General features: G+C 37.8%; 1 protein-coding gene across 1 annotated transcript in view; it reads left to right on the forward strand.

Moving 5' to 3' along the window:
* Positions 1 to 27,584, forward strand: part of RALYL (RALY RNA binding protein-like) — a 106,729-nt gene that overhangs the window by 57,699 nt on the left and 21,446 nt on the right. Inside the window, exons 4-7 of the mRNA XM_010006407.1 lie at positions 14,917 to 14,964; positions 18,441 to 18,604; positions 19,257 to 19,337; positions 26,079 to 26,192. Coding sequence (XP_010004709.1) covers positions 14,917 to 14,964; positions 18,441 to 18,604; positions 19,257 to 19,337; positions 26,079 to 26,192 — 407 coding nt within the window. The remainder of the gene's footprint in view (positions 1 to 14,916; positions 14,965 to 18,440; positions 18,605 to 19,256; positions 19,338 to 26,078; positions 26,193 to 27,584) is intronic.

The following is a 27,584-nucleotide window of genomic DNA, read 5'->3' on the forward strand; positions in this document are numbered from 1 at the left end:
ATCTGCAGGAAATCCTTCACCCAACCACCAGTTTGAGGGATCCCATTCAGAAGAAGTGAGATAGCTTAAGACAACCAAATGCTAATCCTTGCAGATTCTCTTAGGAAAATATTCAGTCCACTTCCAAAATACTCAGGTTCTTTCAATTCACATTAAGTTTTGGTGGCTTGTTTTTTTTACAGACAGTAGGCTGTAACGCACAAATCAGAATTTAGCCACGTTATCTTCTACACATGAAATACCATAAAAATTTTCCCTCATCCTGAGTATCAGATAGCACCAGTGGAGGAGCAGACACTATTCCTTTTGTTCCCATCCAGCTTCTGAAGAGAGATAACTAAGAAAATTGTTTTCCTTCAGCAGAGAAAAGCTTAAAGAAGAGGAGATACTGGATGCATTTTGCACTGTTAATATGAAACCACTAAAACTCACAACTTGAAATTAGTCTTGTAGCTCTCATTCACATTCAGGCCAAGTATTCAGGAGCTGTGTTTTCATTAAAAGCATAGGAGGACTCAACACACTTGACAATTATTTAAACGTCTTTAGAGACAGGCAGTAATTCCTTCTGCTCATGCTCTGTGATTTAGATAGGCAGCAGTGGGTCTTCTGCATTTGCAGAAAATACCCTCTAAAACAACTATTCAGTGTGAGGTTTAGCCAGGAAGTCAGAAGCTGAAGTCAGGGGACTGCAAGGGCTTTGTGCACAGTGAGGCTGTCAAGGTAGTCGCCAGAAAAACAGGAGGAGTCTGGGGGAGAATAGCACATATGGAAAGCTGGGGAACTTTGTGTGGAAAACACTGAGAATCTGTATGTTTAACTTCAAGCAGTATTACTGAAAGACTTCTCTCTCAACAATTTACCAAAACCCACAAGGATTAACCTTTCTATAATTGCCTGCTTTCCATTATAAAGCTCTGAAACAGTAGTCGAGTATCACTATTTTATAAATGTATCTTTTTTTTTTTCCTGAAATCTCTGCAGAAATTACAAAACCACAATAACATTGGTCTATTGCTGTTACTGTGTTTTTCAGTGGTTTTGTGTCATTACTCTCTGTTTAAAGATGTCAGATTATGTACTTTTCTACTCATCTACAATCTAAATAATTACTTTATGTTTACTGCATTTTCTTTATCTCTTTTATTCCAAACCACCTTCGGTTTCACACACACGGGAAAATATTTTCCAAATAGAAAACAGACTAAAACATTGGGCCAAAAAAAGAAAAAAAAAAAAAATTCCTAATTCCATTAACTATTATTAGCAACAAATTCAACAAATATGCACTTTAATAAATTATTTCCCCCCTCTCTGACCTTAATAACACCAGAAACAACGTACTTTGTAATTGAGAAAGGCAACAGAGGATGAGATAGCTTTTTTCCTCTTGTGGTTATTCTATTTGCCTTTCCCTTTTATTTACTCTCTGTTATTTCTTGTAATCCAGAAAACAATCCATATGCAAGTAATTTGTGTTCTGGATTAACGGAAAACAGTTTCTCAGTACTGAATATCTGTAGTATAACCTATGTAAGAGACAGGGTTTTCTCTAGGGGAGGAAAAATTATGTGCAAGAGAAAGTTTCTGAAGGAAAGTCAGGAGGCTGAAATATTCAGGGGGGAGGGGAGAATGACAGGAAATAAACAGGGTTGCAGGAAAACAATAGGAAGTCCAGGGGAAAGACTACACAAAGAAGCAGAAAGGGAAGTATTTTTTTACAATGGAAAATGGAGAGAAGTATGAAGGAAAATATGTACTCGGTATGTAATGCCACAGTGAAACAACACTATTTGCTTCAAACTCTTTGGGTTTTGTCCAAACAGTAGTCACTGATCCTGGTGTCATAGAAAACAACAGGTTTTGGAAACGTTTGTTTTAACACAGTATTTGTACCACCTATTTATGAGGTGTCAACATTGCATCTTGGCCCACCAGTTTCTATTGGTTTCTGTGAATATGCACAGCTTACTGTGGCAGACTGACAGGCACTTCAGACAACTTCACAAATGAGACCAAGTCACACCACCTCTGCAAACCAGAACAGTTTTTCATGCTCTCTAAATTTATTGTCATAAAAAAAAAAAAAAAAAAAAAGACTTTATTTTCACAGGTATCCAGATCTTTACAAAGAAATTTTAGTTCAGTGTCTTACCTTTGATACATACATTGAAAGAAATACTAATTTGAAGGTTGACATTTTTAATTTCAAATTCCCTATAGTGCTGTTCAAATCAGGCAATCTGTATTTGCCCATTGCTCTTCTGCCTGCATTGCTCTTGCTACTTTTTATGATAGCAACAATCGAGACTCTTCTTAAGGTCATAGCATTTCTAGGGCTTGTAGAAATATTCATAGAGCATGTGATGGTTGATTCCTCTGATTCCACCTTTGAAATCAGTTTCTCTTTTTCACTAGCAAGTGTAGTCTGAGATTGATCCATTTACCTAACACACTGCTTGGACCTGTGCTAGAGGAGAAAGGTGGGACAGCAAAGAGAAATGTATGCTTAAAAAACCAAATCACAGATAGACAGCCGGTACTGCTATGCTGGTTTTTACAAGGCAGTCTGCCTCACACCATTCTGAATCAATATAATTTGCAGCTACTTGATAAAGATGTTTCTTCTTTGGAGATTGACCAATTATGATAGTTTTTCGAAAGTTATTGCTCCACACCACTCTTCATATACACTGGCTTTCTACAATGTCTGGGTGCTTTAATATTGATATTCTCGTAAAAGGCCCCATCAAGAGTACTGCCACAAATTTTAATTTCTTTTTTTTTTTCTCTTCTCTTATCTCTCTGTTTTTTAAAAGCAAAGAGAACACATCAAAAAAAGAAGGCACATGTAAAGCAGTGTCAACCATTCTGGACAATTGGCTTGGCTGAGTAAGGATTAAGAGAATTAGGGAAGCAGAAGAAGGAAGATACTCTTACATAGATGTTTATTTAATACATAGTTCTTCTCTGGAATGTAAATTTATGAAATGTAGAAAAAGAAGCATCTCTTTACATCTATTCATGTGTTCTCACCACAGTATATAAGTACCATTTCTGAATTTAAATAGGACCATCTTTTCTCTTCCCTGTTCTAGGTTTTGTGTTGAGAGGGAATGTAGAACCCTAAGGATGAGGGCGATTTAAAAAAAATTAAATATTTTCTTCATTTTAAACTTTTGTATTTTCACTAAGGTGCTGTGTTGGAAGATATCCTTCAGAGAGATTGTTGAGTCTCCATCTACTGAGGTTTCCAAGTCTTGGCTAGTTAAAGCCATGGTCTTGCCCTGAATATAGTTACCCATGGGCAGGAGACTAGATTGGGTACCTTCTAGAAGTACTTTCCAACTCTACAAATAGACAGGGAAGCCACATTAGCTTTTGGAGACATGGCATCCACAGTGATACTTCCAGCCTCTGTCTCCCTTCTGTGAAATCAGAAGGTCATATCCCAGGGTGTGCAGTTTTTTAGTGGCAGTTAGATTTAGTGCAGGAAAAGGCTCATCAGAGACATGAGCTGCTTACACAGAACAAATACTCTCTCATATTTGTTAAAGGCTTTTTTCAAATATATTGCACTTCAGGATAGGAGACATTGTCTTTAACCTTGCTCTGTCAATAACCTTGTGTATGTCACATCTTGAGAAGACTAAGAGGGAATCTTATTAATGTCTATAAGTATCTGAAGGGTGGATGTCAAAAATGGGCCAATCTCTTTTCAGTGGTGCCCTGTGATAGGATGAGGGAAAATAGCACCAATTCACAACACAGGAAGTTCTACCTCAACATGAGGAAAAACCTATTTACTGTGAGGGTTTCATAGCAATGAACAGGCTGCCCAGAGGGGTTGTGGAGTCTCCTTCTCTGGAGACTTTCAAGACCTGCCTGGATACGTTCCTGTGTGATATGCCCTAGGTGTTCCTGCTGCAATAGAGGGGTTGAATTAGATGATTTTCAGAGGTCCCTTCCAACACCTATGATTCTATGATACTAGCAAACAGCTCATGCCTTGCCTTAGTGGATCATTCAGTTGTGCATTACCATGCAATAGTGTACCCCTCATTTGAAATAAAACAAAATCAGGATATATCCAGACACCAGGGAAGTTTTCAACCACTAAAATTAATACTATCATAGATTATTTTCTAAAATTTAGTTTAGTCTGAGATCTGACCTCTTTTACAGAACATTAGTAGTATGCCTCTACACACCTGAATTTGAAAACAAGCAGAACTGTGTTTAGGGTATTTAGGGTCATATTCAATAGCCTCTGTTTAGCTCAAACTGCTGTTGATTTTTTTCATGGTTGTTTGGTTTGATTTGAGGTTTTTTGCGTTAGTTCCAACTATGAACTGCAGTTCAAAAGCAATCTGCTGTTATCCATTGATTTTAGGGACTTCTCAGCTCAAGTTCAGGCTGGATTCTTAAAATTCTTATCATTCTGCAAGCCACAGTGCAGCTTTGTCAACATCAGCCATAGACACTCCAATAGGAGCATGCAGGGTGTCATGGGTTGTAACAATTTTCCTGATGATGTACACAAAAATTAAATAAGAATTAGTTCACTTTCTGTCTTGCCACTAGTATGCTAAGATTTTAATTGCTAACAGTTTAACTACCGTGTTTCAATTACTTTTATTTGTAGTCTTCAGCTTTGGTTGTGAATTCATGTAAGGATCAGTTTTGTTCAAGAAAAAGAATTTCTTCGCAACCACTTATTAAAGTAGAATTAAAAGTTGGAGGATGTGCCTTAAATATGACGTAGAAATAGCAGAGTGGATCTGTCATGTATGAACAGCAACTGACAGTTTATACTGCTAAGGTGGTGACTCTGTAGCTAATGCTAGAGCATTTGTTTAATACAAGAAGTATAAACCCATTTCCAACAAACACAGAGTTTCAGTTGCATTTAATGCTTTATACAATAACAACCTTTCTGAACTCTCTCACCCTGGTATCCTGTGGCTCTGACTATTACAGCTAAGGATGGGAGACTGAATCAGCTGTTGTTCCATAACTACTTTTGTCAGATACTTTCATAACCACCCAGGTAGCCATCAGAAAGTATTTTCAAGTCCCAGAAAATTGGGAATTTTATCAAAAGCAATTATTTGCTGAAAAAAGTACCTACTAGGTATGGCTTTGTTTATTAAATCAAGCATCAGAAACTACATGTAGATTTCCAGACACACTATGAACAACACAAAGTCAAAATGAAAAATTACCATATTTCAGGCTGGTTTTTTCCTATGAACTCTTTGTTGACTACCTGAAAATAACAAACACCTTCAGACACATTAGGATCAACACATAAATGAGGAAAACTAAAGCATTTTTCAAGTAATGTAGTAGATCCTGCAGATCTTTCCTTTTTTGGTGTATAAGAGAATGTGGGATAGAAATGGAAGCTACACCTTCTGAGACAGTGAAGTTAGTGAAGCAAAATCAGAGGTCATTAATGTAGCTAATATAGCAATATTATGCCAATGTGTTCATATTTCTTTAGTAGAGATGGAGGAACCTGAGGGGTATCGAATCAGGCTTTGTTTCCTCACAAAACTAATCTTTTTATTCACATAAGCACATATTGATCATGAGTACACTTTAAATCTGGAATTAAATATTGCTTGGTTTCAAGCAGACCTTGTCTAGGTGTTAGTAGTTAGGTGTATTTCATATTCTGCATGGTGTTTTATAGGCTATAAAACTGCCTTGCTGTGTAGAATATTCATAGAATAATAACATTCCAGTCATGTAAGTAGTATAACAGTGAGTAACAGTAATGTGGTTTTGCTGGGAAAAGGCATAAAATGTGTGAGGGGAGTTCAACAAGAAGGCAGAGAGAGGGAAAGAGGAGAGGGACAGACACCTTCACAGAGCCTTGTGGTTTGGGAAGAGATGCTGGAGGCAATTTTCAGCACTAAATTGTTATGGTATGCAGAAAGCATACTAGAGCACTCTCAGAAAGTGTAGTCAGCACAGTTATCACAGCTGTAGAGGATACACAACTGCCTGTGTGATGCACAACTGCCCTTTCCACTAATCTCTGTCCAGGCTGAAGTGAGTCTAGTCCTGTGCTCAGTTACAGTTACTCCTGTGTATCCAAGGCACTTCCCATATCCATTTACCATGGAAATTATTGCACAACGGGTCAAGAACACAAGAATACTTTCTTAGATTCACAGTATCTGGTATTTCCATTTATATTGTATCTTGACTTTCAAAGCACACTCTGGGAAAAACAAGCAGTATGTCTTGTCCTCACAAGCCATATTCAACATACTGGCAGTTACAGTCTCTTTCATGGCTTCATTTTGCTGGTTTAAATCTTGAGTTGTTCAATCCAAAATACTTAAATTACAACAACGAACTTAATGTAAATGAGAATAGAATTAGATTTAATTTCAGTCTTCAGACAGTTTGAAAAGGAGAGAGGGAATCACGTGTTGCAATTTTCAATATTTTTTTTTCATTACATAAACTCTCATGTTGTCACATTGTAATTGAATTATCTTTTGTGAACTGTGCATCTCTGTTTCATTCAGTGCTTCTAAGGCTGCTTCTCTGAAGAGTAAATAAAGTTTTCAAGCAACTATTTTTTTTAATCTTAATTGGTTAGTCTTTCAGCTCCAGTGCTACCACTGCAATTTGAATTTATCAACCCGTTGTTCAGTGAAAGGCTGTAGAAACACTTCAAAGCCTAAACCCATCACATATTTCTACATCTGTCAATGACATGACAGTCTTCTGTACTTGTCAAACAAAGTTAAATGATGCTCCTGCAATGTATACAATATTACTAATAAATTGGGTAATCAATCACAGTATGGTTTGACAGCAGTACATTGAACATGCTGAATTTAAAACACATTTTTAAGAAGCAGGACTCATTACTCTTGTATTAAGAAAAATATACCGTATGGACATAAACCACTTTCCAGTCTCTCTATAGAATTAAAAGATACCTTGGGAAATGGTTAGGCCACGGATTAGGATACTGGAAAGCTTTTTCATTACCTTAATATAATATGTTTCCATAGGAAACGTAAATAATTGGAGATTACTTTAGATGACAAAAAATAGTCTAACAGCAGGAGAAAGGTCAGGAAGACATTAAGTAGATTTACTCATAATTCTTTACATACAAAAGCTATTTTGTTTCTAAAAAGCATCAGACTAACAGTGTTAAGATTAGACTGTCTTTGCAGCCACGGTTAATAGTTTTTATTAGGTGTAATTCTAATACTTGGCACCTAGTTGTACAGAAAATTGTTGGGCTAAATTTTGCCCTTGAATCCCCATATCTCTTGTGCCTATCTGGCTGCCATAAGCAACTCCCAGACCATCTGATCCTCGGAGTTATTAATCTTAATGTCTTTGCTATCCTGTGCTTCACCAGCTTTGCCTAATCTTCTGCAGGGAAGTGCCTAAGTGATTTAATTACCTGATTGTATATGTGCAACCTTGAATATTTGCCCAAGTTTGTCTAGAATTCTGATTAGAACATAAGCTCAACAGTTTTCCAAAAATACATTTCATAGGAAAAATCCTTGTCAGAAGAGATGATGAGGGTAAAGAGAAGATGCATCTGAAGACAGGAAAAAATATGGCCCACATCATACTGCATATAAATTCTGCCTAGTGTGTGCAGGAAGATACTGTATTAGAAAAAAGAGTATCATATCTCAGCTATATTATGTACACATATTTTGCTGAGACAAAATGTACCTCTTCAGGTTGGGTTTGTCAAAACTTTTTCAGTTCTGCAGGAAAAATAAAGTAAATTTAAAAAAAAAAAATAAAAAAAAATAAAAAAGAAGAAGAAGAAGAAAATAACAACACATTTGCAGTACTACAGTCCTTGCTGTACTTTTAAAATTTTGAATCCATACTTCTCCCCCAACTCAGGGGAGAGGGGGAATCTATCTTTATTAATTAAGTGAACATGTAGAATTAGAATAATGCTCTTATTAATTTTCAATTCCAGAACTACTATGAAAATTGATCAATAATTGAAATATGCAAATAATAGGTTATGTTCTATCATTTGTCATTTTGGGTCAAGTGGTTGAGGATTTTGGTGGTTATTTCTTGGTTTCATCTATGATTATTTTCCCTCGTAATTGTATTATGGAAATAAGTGTGAAATACTTTTCTGCAATTACTTTTCCTCTTCCATCTCCCTCTTTACTGCTCTAAACCTCCAAGCTTTTGACAGTAAGTGTGTCAGCAAAAAGCAGGCTCTGGAAAATATTGTCTTTTGTGCAGAATATGCAGCCTGAGCTGAAAAACAGAAATGTATCCTCAGCTATGAGTAAAATAAAATAATTTCTAAAGTAAAGGTGGGATTCAGCCCACCCATTTAACTCATGTATTTGGGGAATGTAGTTTAAACCCAGTGAAAAGTGGGCTGAAATCTCCACTTTTTTTTCAATAGCTAGTGAAAGTCATTGCCATCTAATTAATTTTCTAACACCAGAAGTCTCCATCTCCTGATGCTTGTTCTCTAAATCATCTAGTTACCCTCACCCACTTCCTTTTTTTAACATCACATCAACTTAGACCCATTCCCTTTTGTACTCAAGAGAAACAATTTCTAGCACTTTTTTTACATGACAAGAGAAATGATTTTACAAGTGACTGGAATACTAGTATCAACCATTAGGTTGATATGTGCCTCCTAAAAAGAGTTTGATTGAAGGAATATTGCTTTTGTATTTATTATTTTTCTTCAACCCTGACAACAGAGAAGCAATTGACAGTAGAAACAGTGATAGCACTGTCAATTGAATTAAGATGCATTACGTCTGGTTTGTCAATGTCTATGATTTACAACCACATCTTTATACCTATGGAAAGAAAAAGAGATATCAGCTAAGGTTGACTCACACGCAAGACAGAAATTCTTGTTTCCATGAAAATAACAAAAGCTATTTCTGGTCTGTTCTACATTAACTATTCTAAAGTCAGAATAACTCTACTGAAGTCACACTCACTAGTGTTAGGAGCTAAGTAACTTCAAACAGGATGTGATGTAAACATTAGTTTACAAAAATCGTTTGTGGGCATAGTACATAGAATACAAGAAAGATTACACTCTAATAATATATTTTCAATACACAACACCATCAGATAAATAAAGGCATAAAAACATCCATAAGTTTATTTCAGAGCTACAAAGGCAAAATTTTGCATTTGCCTGATTGACACATTTGCAACTGCTGAAATGAATAAGAAAATTGAAAATGCACAGCAATACAAACTCAGAAAATATAGTCTTTTTAGGAATCCTTTGTTCTTCAGGCTTACACAACTTAGATCAAGCTTTGACTTAAGTAAAGGAAGCTAAAAGAGACAGCTGATACAAGATTGCCTTGGTGGTTATAGGTCAGAAAAAGGAACCATTATTTTACTCAAAAGAAACAGACTTTATTGATGAATTTTCTTTGCCTCAGAGTGAGCATTACAGCGTCCTTTACTGCCATCCATTTAAAGAGAAGCATCATGCACACAGTTCTGTTGTTAATATTGCAGAAATAGCATATGTTTGTGGGTAAGTAATCTGCCTGTTTACAATGCCATTAGGAAACTGCTGACTCCACCAGCTCACAGGCTCATTGAAACCACTTTCCCTGCTTCCAACTTGCTGAATATTTGGTATTCAACACTGTGAGTGATTTCCTGCAGCCTCCATAACACAGGCTGGTGGGTTGCTAAGGAATAACTCCCAAGAGGTTAAGAGCCTTGCAGTCACCTTGATCTCAGTGCCAGTTATCTGTGCTAATTTTTTGCTTTGTGTTTTATACCGCAGCACTGACCAAAGTATATGCCCTTTGGCATGCACAAGGGTGAATGATTATTGCTGTAGACGGAGATAGGTACTGGTTGCTTTCATAGCATAATATCTTCAACATATTATTACAAATGAAACATCGTCTTCCAATTTAAAGGAAAAAAAAATAATAATAAGGAAAAACATAAAAGCCAAGTGAGGTCTCTTGGAGAAACAGAAGAGATTTTTTTTTCTCCTAGGTCATCCATTTTGGGTTCTTCTCTTTGTCATTGGTTCATAGCCTTTTTGGTACACACACGGGACAACTGCTGCACAGCCAAGAGGACAAGGAACTGCTTTTATAAGGCCCCCAACCTTTAAGGATCTCACATAACGTCTTGTGTCTGTGGGCTGTTAACTCAGCAGTCTCAGTGAAGGACACTTAACCCCAGGAGCTAAAATATGTTGCCTCTCTTTTGTCTGTGCTGACACAGCTGTAAGTAAAATTTCACAGAGGGAAAAAGAGATCCTGATCATGGAGATAGAGAAGGATCCATATCAAGATTTCTGAGATCTTTAAACTCACCGTCCTCCACCAGTCCTATTCCATGTGGGTCAACACCTACAGATAAGGTCCAACAGAGCTATTGCCATTCTGTTACTTTAATAGATAGCATTTTCTCCATGATCAACTCCTGAATTTATTCAGCTTTCTTCAAAGAGACTAAGTAATGGGAAAGGGAAAAAGACTTGAGCCCCTTCCTCTATTGGAGCCCATCCACCTCTAGTACCTCTGGATTCTATTCCCATCTGGAGACCGAAGTAGCTGTTGCCACATTTTTGCCAGTGGTCCCAGGCAAGGAGTCCCTTTATGTGCAGAACTGGCTCTTTCCTGTTTCATATGAATGGTACTTCCACTCAGAAACACTTTTTGCCACTGCAGAGAGATCCCAGATGGTCTGTGGGGAACGCTTAGATTCCCTCTCCATCTCCTTTGGAGTCCTCAGCACCCATATTGTGGGACATGGGACTTATTTAGCAGAGATGTCCTTAAACTGTGAAAAAGATTTCACTTACAATAAACTCAGACTAGAAACGTAAGAAAATCACCTCCTATTAGCTTGTCAATTGTGATAGCAGGCTGAACTGTTGGCAGCCACAATATGTTTGCATCTTGTATCCCAGACATGGGTTCAGTAGCCTTTTGAAAAAGAGATGGTTAAGAAGGACATCAGAGACTGAATGTCATGCAATGTACAGAATACCTGTAGTTACTTCTTATTTCAGTAGCAATGGATGCTACTGGTAACCCACTTATTGGACGAGGAAAGGCCTCTGAATGTTGTCTGCCGTGACATTAGCAAGGCCTTTGACACAGTTTCCCACATCATTCTTCTAGCAAAGCTGGCTGCGCACAGCTTGGATCAACACGTGCTTTGCTGGATAAAAAACTGGATGGTTTAGTGGTCATGGGGTTATAGGGCTGATGGCTGGACTTGATGAACTTGAACAACTTTTCCAGACTTAATGATTCTATGATTCTGTGATTCTACTGAACTAAGCCATGCAAAAATGCAAAGTACCTTACGTTAACGTTTAGAGGCAGCACCAATAGCAGAGCTGTTTAAAAGTTTCAGCTGAAAACATTATATGAAAATAGCTGGGGTTTCTCCAGAAAATTAGAGACATTATAATAGTATCAGATGTTTCTGAAGCAATGAAATATTAACCAAAGTTAATACAACCAACCCATAAGAATTTACAAGCATTCATAGATTACACTGCCATATGATAACCAGACTCCAAAATTTGCTGTTTTTTCCTGCTCTGGTCCTACAGATAAGCTTTAGGCCATGTGGGCTGAAACTCACTGGCAAAGTTGAAGGAACATAAAGAACTGAGTTCAGTTTCAAGACAAAAGTTACGCGAATGGGAGCAGAGCAAAAGAATTAAATTCTTAGGGACTACTGATTCGTGTGCAAACCTGCTCCTCTCAGATGTATTATCCCAAATGTTACACGAAATTTAAAATAATAATAATAATAAAAATCATAAGCCACATTTTTCAACATAAAAATATTCTGCGTAAAGAATGTGGTGTGATAGAAACTCCTTAGTGGTACAGGGACAGAGTGAGAGGAGAAGAAAGGGAAGGAAACAAAGGGCTGCCACACCAGAATCTCTTCCCTGATTTTCCTTACCCAAAATGTCCCCTGCCTCTGCATCTGAGGAACACTCAATCCTTTCTTAAGCCTACTGATATTTTTCCCCAGTACACTTGGGTATCTGCCTAAAATCTCTCTTGCTCCTGTGCCCCATCAGTGCCATCATTCTCAGGGATGTTTTTTTTTACCTATTTCTCTCATGGTATTTGTATATGAGAAGTAAGCTCCACACTCTGAAAGCCCAGTGAAGGGCCAGGAGTAATTATTGCATCCTATGGGTTAGAGTTGAGTTGCTTCAGAAAGGCACAGCTGCCCTTCAGCCTGACTTTAGCTGGTGCAAAGTGAATTATTCTTTGTTAGCTTCATGGATTTCAACCTTGAAAAACTTGAATTTATTTGGTCTTTATGCAAATTAAACTAGTGTCACTCCAGGTGAAAGGTTTCATGTGACAAGCCTTTTAAATTTGATCTATTTTCTTCAAATTGTCTGTTATCTTCTAGGGAACACGCAACTTGAATATTAAGTATGGGCTTACTGCAGCTATTAATCATTCAACTAAATAAAACCACTAGCAAACTGCGAATACTGTTGCGGTCTGAACCAGGTTTTGAGTCAAAGCCGCATTTTTGCAGGGCACAATTGCCCTGTTTATTAGGATTTTCTGACACAAATTATATATATTCAGGATAGCCTTAATTATTTTGGTGGGTCCGTCCCTGACTTTGGGCTGACTTGCTTCCACTGGGTATGTAACCGATTGATCAGCTCCTCTCGGAAGCACACACATGCACACACACACACACAGATTATGTGTTTGAAATACCATTTTACTGTAAAAGTTTTCAATGTGTGTGCATGGGGAAAAAGGGATATGTAAATGTACCCAGTCAGAAAAGAGAAAGAAAAAAAAAAGACTTTTAGTATGAGGTAGAGAGAGTCCGAAGCCTTTCCCGTATAGGGTCGACAAGGTGTGTGTAAGGGGCCAATTACACACCCGCGGACAAGGCGTTAGAGGTGAAAGGTTTGAATGGTGATGTGGTGCTCACATCCTCCTGGAGCCAGGGGGTGAGGCGAGGTGTGGCAGCGGTGGCAGATCCAGCAAGGGTGGCACCAGTGGCAGGGACAGCAGGGGCAGCTGCAGCAGCTGCTTCCTTTGTCCTTCTGGTACCTTTGGCAGCTGAGTTACCATGTGCCTGGGCACAGGGGATGGCTCTTTCTGGAGTTTGGGCACAGCACGGGTGGCAGGGCCACTCACCGCTATTGCCCTGAAGCACTTTCTTCTGATGATCTCAGGAGCGATGGAGAGGCAAGGAGTCTGACACTGTTTTCCTCACTGGACCCGGGTTTGGTGGCAAAGTCACAGCCTGTGGTTGCCTCTGCGAGAGCTGCTTTCAGCTCGGCTCCTTTTATTTGATTTTTCTCTTCCTCTCTTTTGTCTTCTTCTCTCTCCTTTCTACCAGCAGCTGCAGCAATTGGCACGGTAACGACCCACACACGACCATTCATTGCTTTGCAGGCTCAGGCCACCACTCCCAGGCCTATGTGCAGCTCAGGATGAAGTCCCAGCCATGGCCCCTGCCCTGCAGTGTTGCCACCGTTTCTCCTTTACTTTTATTTTATGTTTTTTTCTGTTCCATCTCTCTATTACAGTCAATTTCAGTGAGACACATGCTTTTTTGGAGGCCAGTTCTCCACAAATAGTCATAAATAAAAGAGCAGGTTGGCTACCTTCTACCATTTTCACTGGCTATAGAGTGAAAGAAAAACTAAGAGCTGTCACATAGTTTAGGGAAAAATCTGCCAGTTTTGTGTTACGGTAAAATACAAAAACATTATCATTATACAAGGTCTAGCTACTATTACTGAATGTTACTTTGCTTCCTCTGCTACACACAGCTTACCTGCTGCTGGGTTCTCATCTCTTAGGGATGTTTATTAAGTGTTTCACATAAAAAGTATATAGTGTTTTCTAACATATTGTCCTTTCTAACTCTCTCTACCTTCCTGCTTTCTTATTTAAGGTTTCTCCTTCATGCCTTTCAACCTTTACTATTCATAGTTGTCCTCAGGCAAACAAAATCTTTTTTGTGCTACTAGCCCTTCATCAGACAGAGTAGAAACCCCTTGTGGCTTTTTCATGCTGACCATTTATGAGCTCCTTGCTTCTATTTTTTCAGATGTGTAAGATAGATAGACTTCATTGCTATCTCTTCACCATAAAGGTAGAAAGGCATTAATGGAATGCAAAACTAGGAAGATCAATCTAGGATTGACTTTGCAATTGACAGCTCAAAAGTAGTTTTCCCTGGACCCTTGCAATTTCCTACCTGTATCAGTTTCCCATGATGGTGCCTGTCTTTTCCTAGACTGGTATGTGTAATCCCTTCTGAATCTGAGAGGAAAGGCATCTCTGTAACACAGTCGCTTGTATCATTCATTTTCCTAACTTTTTTCCTTTGTTGTTTATAATGAAAAAAGATTTGGTGAACTCAAGGACCAACAGTCCAACCCTTTTTGTGTTTCTCATAAATCAAATCCATTTTCTTATCTCTGCTTGCCTACTTATTCGTTTAACAATCTTTCATGTACTTAACAGTCTTCCTAGTCCACTGATTATGCTGTGTTAGCCCAGAAAAGAAGAGGACTTCAGTATTAGAGTGCTCACTTCATTTGATCACTCAGAGAATTACACTATAATGATGCTCTAATTACAGAGCTGTCGTGCTGTGTTAAATCCTTTCTACATGTGCTGTCAACTGTTTACATTGTTCTGCGTGGCCCAGACTACCCATTTCCAAATACACTGCAGTGATAGCTGACAGCTAACATTGACTAACATAATGTGCAGTATGGTTGTGGAATAGAAGTGAAAGGACTTTGAAGAAGGCCTTGGAATATGAAATATTTTTTCTATATGAAATATGAAATATTTTATCCTATAAATCAGTTCATTGTTGTTTTTCTGTGTTTTTCCACAGTGGTTATGTCTTTGATTATGATTACTACAGAGATGATTTCTACAATCGGTATGTGTGTTCATATTTTTTTACACCGTTCACTGTTTCTACTGTTTGTTTATTATGTAATCACATTCTTTGGTTAGATAGATCTGTTCTGATTTTACATATTATTAATTTAATTATTCCTATCAGAAGACTTAGACTGTATCAAAAACACTGAAAATTGCCACTACCAGATTAATGCGCATTAATGCTTTTTTGGTCTTACCTTTTTTTAAGAGTGTTTGGGGCATTTTCTTTGCTGAAAAGTTTAAATGGTAGTTTAATTGCTCAGTGTTTATTCCTACAGAGTTCTTCCAGATTTACTTTCACTGGACCATATAGGACCTGTAAAAATTTTCAGTATGACACTCATGCCTTTGTCTTTTCATCCATGCGTATGAAAAGATACAGAATGCCTCCTTAAAATGTGTCTTCCAAGAATTCTTGAAGTCTAAAAGGACCTAGAGTGAAGCAAAACTACAAGGTGAACATCATGTTTGTGTAGGAGGAAAAGATGTGTGGTAATTTATTAATTCAGATGTAGCAGAATCACCACAACACAGCGTTAAGATGGATGACCACAGATAACCAACTCATGATCCAACAGTGTTGTGTCTTTACATTACAGCAGCCTGGTTTAAGACAGGCCAAGTGAGTCAGAGGGGAAAAAACGTTGCTCCACCAACATTTTTTAATCTGAGAAAGCAACAGACAGTAGCAGGGGAGCAGTTTACACCCTGAAATTAAGTTATGGAGTACTATGCACCTTTCTGCTTAGGAACACCATAGGGAAAATGTAGAAACAATGCTTTTTAGGTTTTGGCTTTTCCTGAGATTGATTCAATTTCAGCTGCTAGGCTATTTTTGCACATAAATGTCCATGCTCACTTTGAACACAGCTAACACTAGTGGCTATAAATGTATGGAGTTGAAATCATCAATGCAATTTAATCCAGCTCATTCCAGCCTTGACAGTAAAAGCAGTTCTTGTCTTGCAGAATGTGGATTTTCACAGGCTTGCGTTTGCTTTCTACAAGGGTAATGCTCCAAATTCCATCAGTGGATTTGTGGTTTTTTAAACAGAATACTGCTTCTGATCTATGCCACATGAATATTGAAGTTACATGTCTTTTTTTTTTTTTTACCAAATTCTGTATGGGTAGCACAAATGAACAATTATAATGGTTACATTTCCACAGCAAGATAAATAATTATGGGACACTAAAGCTTGCTTCTGTGGAACTTGGTATCTATCTTGGTGATTGTCTTCTTACAAAAAACTGCTGACAGTGAAATGTGTCCACAAATGTATCCCATAGTATAATTTTCTGATTTAGAAATCTTTCAGGATTAAGACAGCAGAACATTTATGGTAGACAACCCAATTGTGAGACTTATCTCACAGGCTGGACATACCGGCCTCTTGACAATAAAAACTTTAGGAGGTTAGGGATCTCTGTTAGATCCAAATTAATGGAAGTACAAGTTGAAAAGCTCTATATGGTAGGCATGGAGAAGAAAATTCCCCGGACAGTTCAGTGTACTATAGGAATTATAAATTAGTAATTATTGTCATGATTCTTTGAATTTCTGAACTTCTGAACTTTCTGAACTGTTGTGTACCCCAAAACGTAGGTGGGGTTTTTTTGGTTGGTTGTTTTTTTTTCCCCAATATTCATTCATTTTCCAGCCTCTCTGAAGGGAGAACATGTATCTTATATTGACTAAAGCAGTGCTAGTGTCAGAAAAGAGTTACAAGCATGGTTAGTGCTGAAAAATAAAGTTTGTGCGAAGACAGATTGGCAAGATCAGGACTGCACAATTTAGAAGGGTAGGTTAAAGAAAAGGAATCATTAGAAACATATCAGTGTTTATTGGGACAAGAAATTATTTTAGAATTGAACATTTCTGTTCAACGATCATTTATCGTATTACAAGCACAAGGAAAGCAGGCAAGGTACTTCAAAACTGATAAAAGGAGGCATTTTTAAAAATCAGATCATTGAAATATGTACAACTTGGTGCAACAAAACACCAAGCCCAAAAGTTCCGCCTAATTAAAAAAAAAAAAAAAAAAAAAAAAAAGGAAGAATAGTAATATTAGATAACAGTCCTTTTATATGTTTTTAAAAATTAAGCATAATTTTACCTTTTATTACATTATCTAAATGTGGAATGTTGGAAAAAAATCAGCTTTGGAGGAACATAATGATCTGCTGTGTGGTAGCTCATAGTTCTGAAACATTTTTTCCAGTAGTGTCAGATGGGTGGTAGTGACCAACATACAGATCATCCAACATGATAAATAACAAGTGACAATGAACAATAATACTCTGTTAAAAGTGAATATAAATGTTTTAGTGTTTATCCTCATATAGAATTGTTTGATTATACTCGCAATGTCTGCAAACTGCTAATTCAGTAAGAATACTCAAGGTCATGTAGTTCAAGTTCAGTGAGGGTGACAGGACCTGTGTGACACCTTTTGTAGGCAGCTATGGAAAAGGAGGGAGCTGCTTATATGGATTATGGTACAGGTAACAGTAAGGGATTTAAGCATTAGTTTTTTACTTGCTAGAAAACAGGATAGCAGTTTGGTTCTGCTTCCTGTTGAACATGCTGTTAGACACTGTGATGAGGGAATTGTTGTTTCTTGTGTGTCTGATTTCAAATATTTATCTACCTGTCCATCTGGGTGACAGTAGTTAGAATTGTGAAAATTCAACAAGCAGTTATACATTTCATAATTACTAGTTGCAAGTATCATTTGAAAGAAATTCAAGAATATTTTGTAAGAATGTTTTATATCTGTTTCAGAACACTAGTTTATTTTGGTTGTAAAGTATCTTTTACTGACAGTAGTTGTAATTGTCTGAATATCTACCTGCTACAGTGGCTTTGGTTTGAACAGGGCTTTTTAAATTAAACATGCTTAGGTATTTTAGTGATTCTACACCAGTTCATTCTTCAGTAAAGAGAACATATGCTGGAACTTCTTTTCTATGCATTCAGAAGGACTCACAGGTCCCTCACTAAAAAGAGTGGGTATTTCTTATGGTGATAGTTGGCTTCAGAAAAGTTAATTTCTTTTTCTATCTTTAAGGATAGCAGATAGAAAGTTAGAATTTAAGCCATGCATGGAATAAGGAAGCTGAAATATCATCACAACAAAATTTACTGCTGTTAGTTGTGTGCAGTAAAATAATTCAAACCTGTGGAAAACAAGTTATGAATTTTCCTTACTGCAAATAACAGTCCTAGAACGCATCCCTCATTTAATTCTGAAAAAAATCTGAGCAGCACACTGGTCTGTGATTGAAATATGAATATGGCACTTGTTGTGCATAGGTCCTTGAAATCTAATTTGACTGTGATATAAAGTGATTATGGTTTCAAAGGGTAATTTTCTCAAAGATAACATAAAAATTTAGTTGACAGGGCTTCCATGACATGAAAGCAAAGAAGATTTTATGGAGTCCAACTGACTTAATCTTTTCTAGGTTGTTTGATTACCACAGCCGTGTCCCCCCACCACCCCGTGCAGTGATTCCACTGAAGCGTCCTCGTGTGGCTGTGACAACAACTCGCAGAGGCAAAGGGATTTTCTCCATGAAAGGAGCATCACGATCCACCTCAAGTGGGGCTTCTTCGTCAGGATCCAAATGTGAGTTTTTCATATCAGCTGGATATTACTGAAACAATGATCCTAGTCATTTCTTCAAACAGACACCTTCCACTATATAGCTCTGTTGCAGTAATTCCCTACCCTCAGCCTTTAGCTTGAAAATCTAGTTTGATTACCAAAGCTGCCATGCCTCTCCTGCAAGTCAAAGAGCACACTGATGTAACTTCTGAAGGAAATCCCTTCAACAACATTTGACCCACTCCCTTTACCTCAGAAGAAGCTTGTTTAAAATCTCCTATCATCCTAACTGTCTGTGTACCATGAGGTCTTTTTAATAGCTGATAAGAAAGCACAGCTAATAATGCTTTATGGACAGAGGCACGCTGATTTTGAGACTTGAGGGTTGTATGTGAGCTGCAGGGGAGTGGGCTGTGGGAGGGGCAAGGGAGGTTGGGTTGTATGGGGTTTTTTTGCCAGATTCCTTTGAAGGGGACAAACAGGCAAAGTGTCTTTGCCTGTTCTTAAGGGAGTGCAGAATAGGACTGGCAATTTGGGATTATTCAACCCATCTTTAGTGAGTTGGCCTTAGAAGATCTGATGAACAATAGACACTGCCCCCTCCATGTTCACCAAGCTCCCCACCCCATAGTATGTCCTGGGAACTTCATCTTCCTCTTCATGCATCTTTCAGCACCCACCTGTCTTCCCCTGCCCCTTATGTGGAGTGATACTGTCCTTGGAAGCGTCACTGGAAGAGGAAGAGAAAGATCAGGTAGGGAACAGATAATAGAAAGAATGAAGGGTCTTCAACAAGACGCTTGCAGTACGAGACTGACCAACAAAGCAGCATGCTGTCTTACACACAACCATGGAATATGTGAATCCACCAACAGTACATCTTATTGCAAGAGTGGTTAATTATGGCATCAACATAAGCCATTTATATAATCTGCTTGAATAACTTATCCAAATCTCACATACTAGAATATAGCAAAGATGGACCTCTAGTGACTCCCCCTAGGATCCATTATTGATCCTATTGTAAGCACTGATTGTATCAGAGACCTTGAAAGAAAATATTATAAATATGTATGTGACTGAAAGAATGGGAAGAGCTAGATAATCATGTACACTGAGGAACAGGGAGCTCAAGCCATTCCTTGGAAAGGATGATGTAGTGAGAAAGTGAGGCTCTGCTGATCAGGCAGTTGAATCACACAAAAGTCTCCAGTGAATGAATTAGCTAGAAAACCATTTCCAGTAATTGGAGGTTTGATACCTAGCACACAAGAAGACATCTAATTTTAGGTGTCATAGTATGGAGTTCACTCACACTCTTAAGAGGATGTCTAGGGGTAGAAACACTTCTTATGTTTTCTGAAATTTGAACATGAATCTAGATATTTTCATATGCATACTGAAAAAAATCAATTGTTCCTAACTATCTTTTGTCTTCCTTCAATATTTAAGTAATGAATTATGATTCCTTCTGTTACTTTAAAACAAAACATAGTACTCAAGATCTTCACTTCAGTAGACTTATAATTTAGACTATTTTGTTAGTTTTTTCCAGCTCTTGAGTTTTTGAGTTTTCACACAGTGAATCAAAGCTTTAGTAAGTATAACCACTTACAGATTCATCATTAGATCTCCTTTTTTCATCCCTTAATGTTGTTTTATCTGCATGAAAAGTTAATAGTATCAGTGCATTCAATTCATTAATTGTCCTAAATTGTGGTGTAATAAGAATGGGCTTTTTGGACTCTGCCTTGAGAAGACAAATTATTTTCAGATCAGGTTCTTTTATATACACATTTCTCATTGCCCATAAGAAGAATAACTGCAGAATAATCACCAAATTTGCTTTATCATTTATTCTGCATTTTAGAAAATGTTTTGTAATACCACATCAGGACTTAAATAATGCATAACATACATCAATGATTCATAACATAGATATAGTGTAGTTCATAGTAGTCCTGAGGAAAAGGACTTAGGGGGGTGTTGGTTGATGACAAGCTCAACATAAGCCAGCAACATGCGTTTGTAGCCCAGAAAGCCAACCGTGTCCTGCTCTGCGTGAAAGGAAGTGTGCCCAGCAGGTTGACGGAGGTGATTCTAACCCTCTACTCTGCTCTCATGAGACCTCTCATGGAGTGTTGTGTCCAGTTCAGTAGTCCTCAGCACAAGAAGGAAGTGGACCTGTTACACTGAGTCCAGAGGAATGCCATGAAGATGATCAGAGGGCTGGAGCACCTCTCCAACAAAGACAGACTGAGAGAGTTGGAGTTTTTCAGCCTGGAGAAGGGAAGGATCCAGGGAGACATTATTGCAACCATTCAGTACCTGGAGGGGCCCTACAGGAAAGCTGGGAGAGATGTTTAGAAGGGCATATAGTGATAGGACAAGAGGTAATGGCTTTAAACTGGAAAAGGAAAGATTTAGGCTAGGCATTGAGAAGAAATTCTCTACCATGAGGGTGGTGAGACACTGACATAGGTTGCCCAGAGAAGCTGTGGATTCCCCCTCCCTGGAAGCATTCAAGGCCCGGTTGGACGGGGCTTGAAGCAACCTGGTCTAGTGGGAGGTGTCTCTGCCCATGCAGGGAGGGTGGGACTAGATGATCTTTAGGTCCTTCCCAACCCAAACCATTCTATTATTTGATTCTATGGTCATAGGCTTCAATTCCAGTCTAAGTACCCACAGCCACTTGATAGACGATCTCCAAAAATACATAAAATTTAAAATGTTGCAAAACCTGTAAATTATTTAAAGGAAATGCAGCCAGGAGTGTGGTGATCCTAACAGACAGTGTTTTACCCTGGTGAAAGTATCCTTTAATGTATTCAGCTGTGATGTGAATTCTAAAGTTGTCAGGCTTAGAGCTCCAGGTGACAAGATCATCTTTGGGTCCAGATCTTTAACACTGAAGGAAGAGCTGTGAGATGCATCACTAAAAATGTGGGCTGACATTTTGACCCTTGTTGAGTTTCCATCCTCATTTCTTAACAATGGCAATTGGAACACAACTGAGAGACTATTTATCATTTTAAAATAAATTGTAGAAAATATTCTTTCTGCATGCAGCACAACCTTAAAGACAGTTAGGTACACAATATACAGACTTTCATGCTTCATTTCCCAATAGAATTGCTTCCCTTTTTGTCAAGTCCAACTAATCCACTATAAAGGTAGCAGCATGATTTTGTTGACTTGAACAGGAATGTAATCATCTTATTTTAAGACATTAGAGAAATAAACAAGCCATTCCCTTAGGACCTTCAAGTTGAAAAATAGAGAATATGTGCTTTGAGACCTCTTTTACCATTTTCTTGGAAAAGTTGGTTATAATGAATTGTGGGATGAAGCTGTTTAGTAGTTTGTTGCCCCTTACTCTACAGTGCTAATCTGAACCCTGTGAATTAATGCACTGTTGATTCTAATTGTAATTTGGTACTAGTTAAACAAAGCATCTCTTCAATAAGGAGAGACATAGTTTGTGGGAAGGAAGCTATTTTGAGTTTTAATGAAATTCAAGACCATAAAACATCTTAATCACAGGTTCAGAATTAACTATGTCACAATAATATTGTCTGTGCTGGAAAGATTTCACCTCCAAATAGCAAAACTCTCATGAGACCCCCTAATAGACTTTTCAGATTTAAGTAGAAATCTCATAGGCATAACTGTTCTCATAACTGTTCTTCTCAGTCAGTCTGAATTCAGAAAATGAACCCATATATGTAGCATTAAAGGTCAGAACACACGGGACCTCCCAGTGAAACTGCCAGCATTAGAAAAACTCACTTCTGAAAATCAACCATCAAAAGACAGAAGTTGGTTGTGGCACACAACAAAGATGTTAAAAAATATTATACCAAAAATGCCTTGCCTATTGATGCGTATATCAGAAAAAAAACAGTGCAGTAAATTTTCATCTACCAAAAAAAAGTGGCAGTATGTGTAGTAAGATTGCTTTCAAAACACAAAATTATTTAGGAGGATTTTATTTCTTTCCTGAATCTATACATTTTCAAGGATCAGTTGGCAATATTTTTTTTTCTTTATAACTTGGAAGACTAGAAAAAATAAATCAACCATTCCACATTATCAGAAGTAACTCACAAAATGAAGCATGCTGATGTAGAGACTACACATAGTTGTTTCGCATGTTAATCGTATGAAGCAGCAGATGCAACTTGCTATTTCAAAATGGGAAAAACTAACTTTTTCTGACAATATAGAAACTGAAGCTCTTGAGTAGAGCACACACTTTCATTTTACACACCTGAAAACAGGAGGAAAACACTGATCTTTTTTTTTTTAATACCCTGTATGCTTGAGATTAAGGAGTAGATACTTGAGATATTATAATGTGTTCTGAATTATGCCTTGAAATTAATTCATTTTGACTCATATAGTTTATGTTTAGCTTCATCAGCTAACCTATTTTTCAGTAAAATCTAAAGTAATACAATATGACAAAATATTTTATATTAAACATTAAGGGTTTAGATAAAAATACATTATATTTCCTTCCAGAGAAATCTGAATCATGCTTTGTGGATGAAGCAATTTGTAGTTATGCCAAAAAATGCTTCACAAATATAGATGTAATTCAACAGTAGCACTTTAATTTCTAAAAATGTGATTTACCTCCATTTTAAATCTCTTGCTTTGAGCTGGATGAAGATTATCACCTTTGGTGTTAGATGCATCAATGAAGGATGTTGCATTCTGGAAGGTCCTTGTATTCCTATCAGAGAGCTGGAAAGGGTCACAGAATCTAATTCCTTACTGTTGCGAGTAGCCACATCATCTAATCCTTTAAGTGTCATCTTAAAACTAGTTAGGGTATTTTTTGTCCCTGTTCTAATTTCCTGTTCAAATTTGTTTCTCATGTCTTCACATACATTTTTAGTCCCAACTCTGTCCTAACTTAAAAGTTTTACTTCCTTTTACCTACTTTTGTCGGGCAAGCAAACAAAACTCTTCCATCACACTACAGGCTTTCCATTCTTATGGTCAATATCATGACATTTCTCCACACATAAATGCTACAATTCAGTGGTTCAACCTGTACACATTATTCCATATGAGCTCTCACCACATCCTTGCACAATGGCATTATACTTTCCCATCCTTAGCAATCATCATTTGATAAATCCTAGCCATGCATTTTCCTATTGTCAACCTGAGATTACATCTACACCCCGGGATAATTCTGTTACTGTCTTTTTCCATTGATGAGTTTCAATGTTAGAAGTTCTGCTGTTAGTTAATCAAGGATAGGACTTTTTCACTGCAATTACATTTAATCTTTTTTCTAATGCAGAATTCCTTAAAATCACCTGACTCCTCCTTCCATTCCAGTTCACTCTGAATAGATGATACCTTCTGATTTCATGCCATCAGAAAACTTTACCTGTCTACTTAGTTTTTACAACAAAGTAGTTGAAGATATTTAGCCATTTTTGTGCAGATTCGGTGACCAAAGCTTGAGGAAACACTTCTGGGATATGGGAATTTTGCAAGGTAGCAATAAAGCTTCTCAGTCATTTATAGCACCTTTGTTATTTAATCCTCATAGTTGTGGATGTTCCCTCTGGTGCAGTCTTCTTCCCAAAGTCATTTTTCACTGACACCACAGGAAAGGTCCTGTGGAGAGAAAGTTCTACCTGAGTTGAACAGTAGCCCTACATATGTTCCTGTTTCCTTATGAAAGCCAGAAGTACAAATGTTTTCTGCTTTGCTTTTTAGACTGGGAACAAATACTATCAGGTCCTTGCAGTGTAGCTTTTGACCTTTTAGCCTTGGCAGTCTACTTTTTGACAGTCCAGGGAGCAGCTCTATCACAACAACTTGGCCACGTGGGATGTGCTGCCAGCTGGCTTCATAGCAGGTTGCTGCAAGCACTTAGCATTCCCCATTGGGGAGATTCACACCATTTCACCCTGGAATCTATTCTGCCATGCTACTCCAGCATGGACCTGCCACTGCCCTGGGGGAAGCAGTAACCTTCTAAATACACAGTTGTCAGAATCTTAATGTTTTATTACAGATCTGGAGGTTTGGTCAGTGACACGTTATTTCTCTAAGACCAGTTTAAGGCCTTGCTCTATATATATGCAGCATAATTTTGTGAAATGCTGCAAAACATACTAGAGTCTAGCACAAAGGTCACTTTTAAGTTTTGGTCTCCAAGTCCTAGTCTATGACAGTGTAAGATACACAATTTCTCAGTATGAGCACATGATTAAACAAGTTCACTATTGCATATGGCAACCTACTGCCTTTAGCAGTCTTGTTATAACTATAATGCACACAACACAAATTTTAAGGTTTCAACCTCGGTGAATGTGCTTCAAGTTTGCAATAAGGTTGATTTTGAAGCAAACACATTCTCAGTTACTACCACTGTAGTAGGCAGTAGCTTACTGGCACCCTTCATTAGGTTTGGACCATGTGATAAAAAAAATCTGTGAAACTCCATGATGAGATACATGTCCAAGAGTCAATGGATGGGATTGATATGGCAAGCTGCAGCTGCGAGACTCTTTGGACAGAAAGACAACATGTCCTCCATGGCAGAACATCCCTTTTCACAAGCTCACCAAGTGCACTCCCATTGCTCTGCATACACACACCAAGGTCATTACACATCCTCCTCCAGCAATGGATGGAGGAGTCCTGCTACTCAGTGCTCTTCCACTGCCAGTCCCTAACAGTTTAAGGTCATGATTCATTTCTTCCTACAAGAGTTGTAAGAGTGACAGCTGTGTTATCTACTTTTGACCTTTATAAATTACTTTATTTTTCCATGCTTGCACAGGGTTCCCATTTATCCTCTTTGCTTTTTGTCCTACCAGAGGCAGGACAAGTGGATTTATTTGGACTATCTTCTAAGCTATAAAAACATGTCCTGATTATACCATAATAATGAGGCCATTAATGAGTGCTGCAGTGCTGTTTCTTCTGAAGCCAAAACACCTCCAAAGCAGTTACTCCCTCTTACTTTAGACAATGGGAGTGCAGTAATGAACATAAATTAAGAGTAATGCTATACAGCAAAGATTTGGAAATTTCATCTCTTAATTCATAAGCTTTGCCTCCATGTCCCTGGGTGTGATCATAAAAAGAAATATTTTTTTAATGTTACCCCTAGCTGGAAAAAGTACAAGAAATTACAAGAACTGAAGGCTTTTGAAGCAAGAATACTTAACACCTATTGCAATTAATTTGTTGACTGGAGATGTTTTGCCTGAAATGCTTATTACAGAGCAGTGCACGTCACGTAGCCTCTTGCCATTATGACTTATAATCCTGTGATCTCCAAGGATTCAGCATTTTTAACTAAGAATGTTCATTTTTTAAGTTAAAACTCTAAAAATACTGTCAGAAATTAGAGAGTAGACTTTGTACTACAGAGGAAAGAAAAAAGAATGTGTTTTTTTCATGGGGGGCTGCATATATAGTTTATTTCATGTTTTGCATCTTTGCTTTCTTTCCACAGTGAAATCAGATGAGTTGCAAACAATCAAGAAGGAATTAACCCAAATCAAAACAAAAATTGACTCCTTGCTAGGGAGACTGGAAAAGATCGAAAAACAGCAAAAAGCTGAAGCAGGTGGGTGAAAGCAATTTGTAATAAAATGAATTAAATTAGGATCTAGTTATCAGTCAAGCAGACAGACCAGAGAGAGCAAAAGCCTTGCAGAAATTTTGCTACATAATAGAAGCCTGGAGCAAGGTAAATTGACTCTCAGGTAAAACTATTGGGAGGATAAAGTAATATTCTTCACAGGGCATGCAACATCATCTCAAGTATTGTTTTCTATGGTGTAACGGAGGGGAAAAAAAAAAAAAAAAGCAAAAGTTTTTTACTAGATGATCTGTAAAAAAAAAAGCATCACTAAAAATTGGCTGAGCAGAATTAAGTTTGAAGTTGTTGATTTTGGGGATGTTTGTGCTATCTACACTAAGAATTATTAAATAGTCTATATCAGGAATTATTGCCTGGGCAATAGGTAAGAGTCACAAGTTGCAGCAAGGGAAATTCCTGTCTGACATAGGGGAAAAAGGTGCAACTAAGTAGTATAAGAGGTTGCTCAGAGAAATGGTAGTAGCTCCATCCTTGGAGACATTCAAAACTCATTGGGCCAAGGCCCTACGGATGTGGACCAAACTTTAAGTTTGGTCCCTGCTTTGAAGAGGGCTTGGACTGGAAGAGTCCAGGTATCCCTTTCAACCTAAGCTGTTCTGTGAACATGTGGCATCTTTGATAAACTGGTCGCACCCCTAGTTCAGCTTTTCTCTGGCTTGATATATCATGTTTTAAGGCAAACCGTGGGAATGCCAAAAGCAAATACTACTTCTTAAGTTAATAGAGATCTTTATTTCTATCATTGCAGTGATCATTTTGTTAGCTCACCTGGCATCACTTCAAAGTCATGCTGAGCAGTCATGAGAGATTCATAAAGTTGTATTTTCACCACAGCAGACATAGAAAACAATCTCAAGTCTTACTACGCTTTGTAGTATTTCACTGTCTAATTCCTTATAAACCACATGGTATATCTCTGTACAGGAGCCGTGCACTAGTGAGCCAATTTTCATCAGACCCAGAGGAGAAATGCAAGCCTTATCTCATGAAAAAAATCTCAATGTTGCTTTTTTTCCCTCCATTCTCTGATGAAAATTTTTTATGTATTCTGTATGAAAGATACCTTGCTTCAGAATCCACAGCTGCCTGAGTGTCTGGGCACTCAGATTTGTTGCCCTTGCTTAACTTGAATCATTTATGTGAAGCCAAAAAGACCCAACAGGACACATAAAGACAGCTCCATTGAGACTGTATAAAACATTGGTGGGAATTAGCAGTTGAGGTTCATGAACCTGACACAGGCAAAACAGATTTATATTTGGATCCCTCCAGTTCAAAGTGCCTGCTTTATTTTCTCATGTATTTTGGACATATCTCTCTGACCCCAGAAGTTTCCTGCTGGCATTCAGAAATAAC

Source organism: Chaetura pelagica, unplaced genomic scaffold (genome assembly GCF_000747805.2).
Source record: "Chaetura pelagica isolate M959 unplaced genomic scaffold, ChaPel_1.0 scaffold76, whole genome shotgun sequence".
Lineage (NCBI taxonomy): Eukaryota > Metazoa > Chordata > Aves > Apodiformes > Apodidae > Chaetura > Chaetura pelagica.